We start from the raw sequence: 3,621 nt of genomic DNA on the forward strand, positions 1-3,621 counted from the left end.
GAATCACATTATAGTTTTCTTTAGCGTTATTGTCAACATTTGTCTTAAAGAATTTAAAGAGTTTATTTACACACATTTAATTTTTTAATTAGTATTTATTTTTATATTCTTAGATTTTATATGATTGAATTTGAATAATTTATTTAATTGAAATATTTTTTTTAATACAGAATGCTGGACATATATACATATATATTTTTTCTGTTAGGTCACCATTGTAATAGAAAGTATTTGGTAGTGTATACTTCTTATTTCTTTTATAATTTAAAAATATTCCAGTAGCATGTTTAAAATTAGTAGCATATCTTTTATAATCTATCCCGTTATTTGTATCCCTTTCAATCCTGATTCATGAATCATTATTTATTTCTTATCCTTTAAATCCATTGATATTGCTTATGATTTTTTTATTATGGTGGGTGAATGATAAATTAGTACTATACTATATTGCTCTATATCTGGTTATGCAGTAGCTTAGTACTAATTTTATTACTTTCAGATTTTTCCTCCTTATCACGAATATAATTACAAGAATTCATAGAATTAAAAATTTTTTGTTTTTATCTGTTTTAAAGTTAAAATGAAAGATATAGCAAACAAACAGATGTAGCGAATAAATTATAATCCGAAGAAGTAAAAAAAGGAATTATATGACAATTTATTAAACAAATACACAGAAATTTTTTTTAACTTTTGTGAACTTACAGTTTCTTAGAACTTCGTTTGTTTTTTAGAACTATCGTAGATGATGTATTTTTTAATTTTTAGTATGTTTATTTTTATGCTATAGATATTCTGAGAAGATATCCTATATTTACTATGTTTTCTAATAGCAAATACGTAAAATTACTTAAAGATGAAAATTTTAATTTTAAAATATCGAGATTATAAGAATTTTTTAATAAAAAATGTTATCTGCAGATAATTTATTGTATATATTAACAAAAATAATAGCATTATGAAATATTGATATTAGAAACGCGAAACACCAAAAGCGTCAAAATTGAAGCATATCATTGGCTAATGATTTTTTTTATATTCTAATCAGTCGCAATAAATTATATTTATATCTAAAGATAGATCTTGACTACTTGTATGTATACAATGCCATAACTTTAAATTTAATTTTTATTTAAAAATGCTTATATATATTGTATATATTAATCCTTAACCGCCTTTTCGGTGGCATATCCGGCTTTTCTTTTTCTAATGCTTTTTCAATGCTTCTTCTATTGTAATTTTTGTATTAATTAACAAGTACATATATTTGCTTGGTACCATTATGCTCCTTAATGTCTACTTTTAAATGAAAAAAATTGTTTACAATATGTCCATTTTTATGAAAGTTATAAGCAGTCGAATTTGATTGGGTATGTCATATTCAAGTGTATTTTTGTAGTGTGGCGTTTAAGGGTTAAATAAAAACTTATTAAACTATTTATAATTCTAATATTTCAGATTAAGATTTTTATCTTTAAATGACCTTAGAAATCTAGTATTATTAAATGGTGTATTATACATATATATATCTGATATGCTCTATAATTCTATATACATAACATACATTTTATTATGATTGTATTTTGTTATGTAAAATTATTGGAACTATTCAACATTTTGATACGCATGAATGTGGAATCGTCGTATTAATCTTCGGTGCGATTGTGGTGTTTGTAGTTTTTGTTTTTTACTGTGAACAAAGTTTTCTTCAAGTAAACTAATTAATATGCGCTCGCGTGCGTGTATAAATATACTAATATTATAAATTAATCTCTTTGAATTATGGTGGCTGGTTATACTTGTTTCCGATATGTTTGCATATGTACGAGATTTACAGAATTTTGCTAATTATTAATTTAATTGTGTATTATTGTTGTTACTTTTAAAAGTGTTTTTGCAATGGTCAAAAGTTTGAAATTATATTTTTCATGTAATGGAAATATGTAGAATTAAGAAAGTTAATATTTATTTCTTAGTTCTCTTTGAATATTTTTTCAGATCTTTGGCCGATATTATGTATATGAATATTTTTTATTGGCTGATTGTAATTAGTGCTTTATATTTAATTGTGCTTTATAAGAAAAGGTCATTATATTTAAAAATTGATTTCTTGAACAATTTATATGAATGTATAATTACAAAAATATCTTTATAAATTTTAGATGCAATACGGTAAAATTAAATAATGTAATAAAATAATTTTAATATTAAATCTAATTTTTTAAATTGTAATTTTTTACTGTTTTTTAATGATAAAGTTATTAATTATAGAGCTCTAATAAAAGCAATATATTTTTTATTAAAAATAATGTTAAATGTAATGACCTTCTTTAACAAATAGCTTGAAAATTATATATAATTGATCTTCAACAGGAACAAGATAGACTATCAAACAGAGATCGATCTACTAGAGAAGCTGAGCAGGAAAGGCAGTGGAAACAATTACAAGCATTACGTCAACAACAAGCACAATTGCAGCAGCAAGTCATCCATGAACAACGCGTACATGGTACATTTACTATATTTAATTCTATCTTAATAGTTTGGAGCACTATTCTGTTACATTTTTTTATAATTTATATTTTATATTTTATTTGAGAAAAATCTAAATTTAGTATAAGTTGAAGAAAGGTATCAGAAAATTAAAAATGTATAAAAAGAAATAAAACGATTTTTACAATTTATTATTAAAAACACAAAATTTTAATTTATTAATTAAATTGATATATTATTAATAAAGAAAAATTTTATGTCAATATAATTTAAATCACAATTATAATATTTTTTTTCTGTTTAAAGCAATTGCTAGAGTACATAGACAAATCAGTGAAGAAAATGCACCTCAACTAAGTAGTGATACTGCACCCGCATTAACAACACAATTACAAGTTTCCACAACCCAAGTAAGTCTGTTTAATCTTTTTCTATTTTGATTATATATATTGTAATTAATTATATTAATTATATTTTTAATTCCATATTAATGTATATTTTTAATAAAATACTTTAATAAAATTATTTTAAGTCACCGAGACTAGAATATGATTTATCTAATATGTTACATGCAAATTAATGAAACTGACAATATATTCACAAATTGTTTAAAAAATAAAAAATACAAAATAACATAAAATAAAATAATCTACATATTAGTTATCTATATATTAATATTAATTTTAAAATTTTGATACAGGACGCGAGTCAACTAACCTCCTTAGCTTCTCCTTCCCGCAGTACTTTCGCTACGCCCACACTCAAAGCCCCTCGTAGTCTCACACCTCAGTCACCCCATCATCAAACTATGGTACGTCTGCCTGCGCAAGCACCTTGTCGAGTAATACGTCCGGGCTTTCCTCAACCACCGTCTCCTTTCTCACCGCAAGCGCCTCAATCACCTCATGATTTCCCACAATCCCCGGCCTCCTCTCAACCTTCTCAGGAGTCACATTTCCAACGCTTCGAAGGTAATGTCTCAACTCCTGCATCCCCCTATTCGTCACCACAGACCCCAGGTACGCCTCGCACTCCCGTGTTTAATCCTCCGCGACCTCCCGTATATGCTCCTCCTCCTCCCCCTCCTCCTCCTCCTCCTCCTCCTCCTCCCCCTGCAACATCCCGAAC

General features: G+C 26.3%; 1 protein-coding gene across 1 annotated transcript in view; it reads left to right on the top strand.

The window, feature by feature from the left end:
• The window catches only part of LOC108747150 (histone-lysine N-methyltransferase 2C-like), a 43,337-nt gene that overhangs the window by 14,944 nt on the left and 24,772 nt on the right, over positions 1–3,621 (top strand). The window contains exons 18-20 of the mRNA XM_018484428.1: positions 2,374–2,509; positions 2,800–2,903; positions 3,194–3,596. Of these exons, the coding sequence (XP_018339930.1) occupies positions 2,374–2,509; positions 2,800–2,903; positions 3,194–3,596 (643 nt within the window). The remainder of the gene's footprint in view (positions 1–2,373; positions 2,510–2,799; positions 2,904–3,193; positions 3,597–3,621) is intronic.

Source organism: Trachymyrmex septentrionalis, unplaced genomic scaffold (assembly GCF_001594115.1).
Source record: "Trachymyrmex septentrionalis isolate Tsep2-gDNA-1 unplaced genomic scaffold, Tsep1.0 scaffold196, whole genome shotgun sequence".
NCBI classification, from domain to species: Eukaryota; Metazoa; Arthropoda; class Insecta; order Hymenoptera; family Formicidae; genus Trachymyrmex; species Trachymyrmex septentrionalis.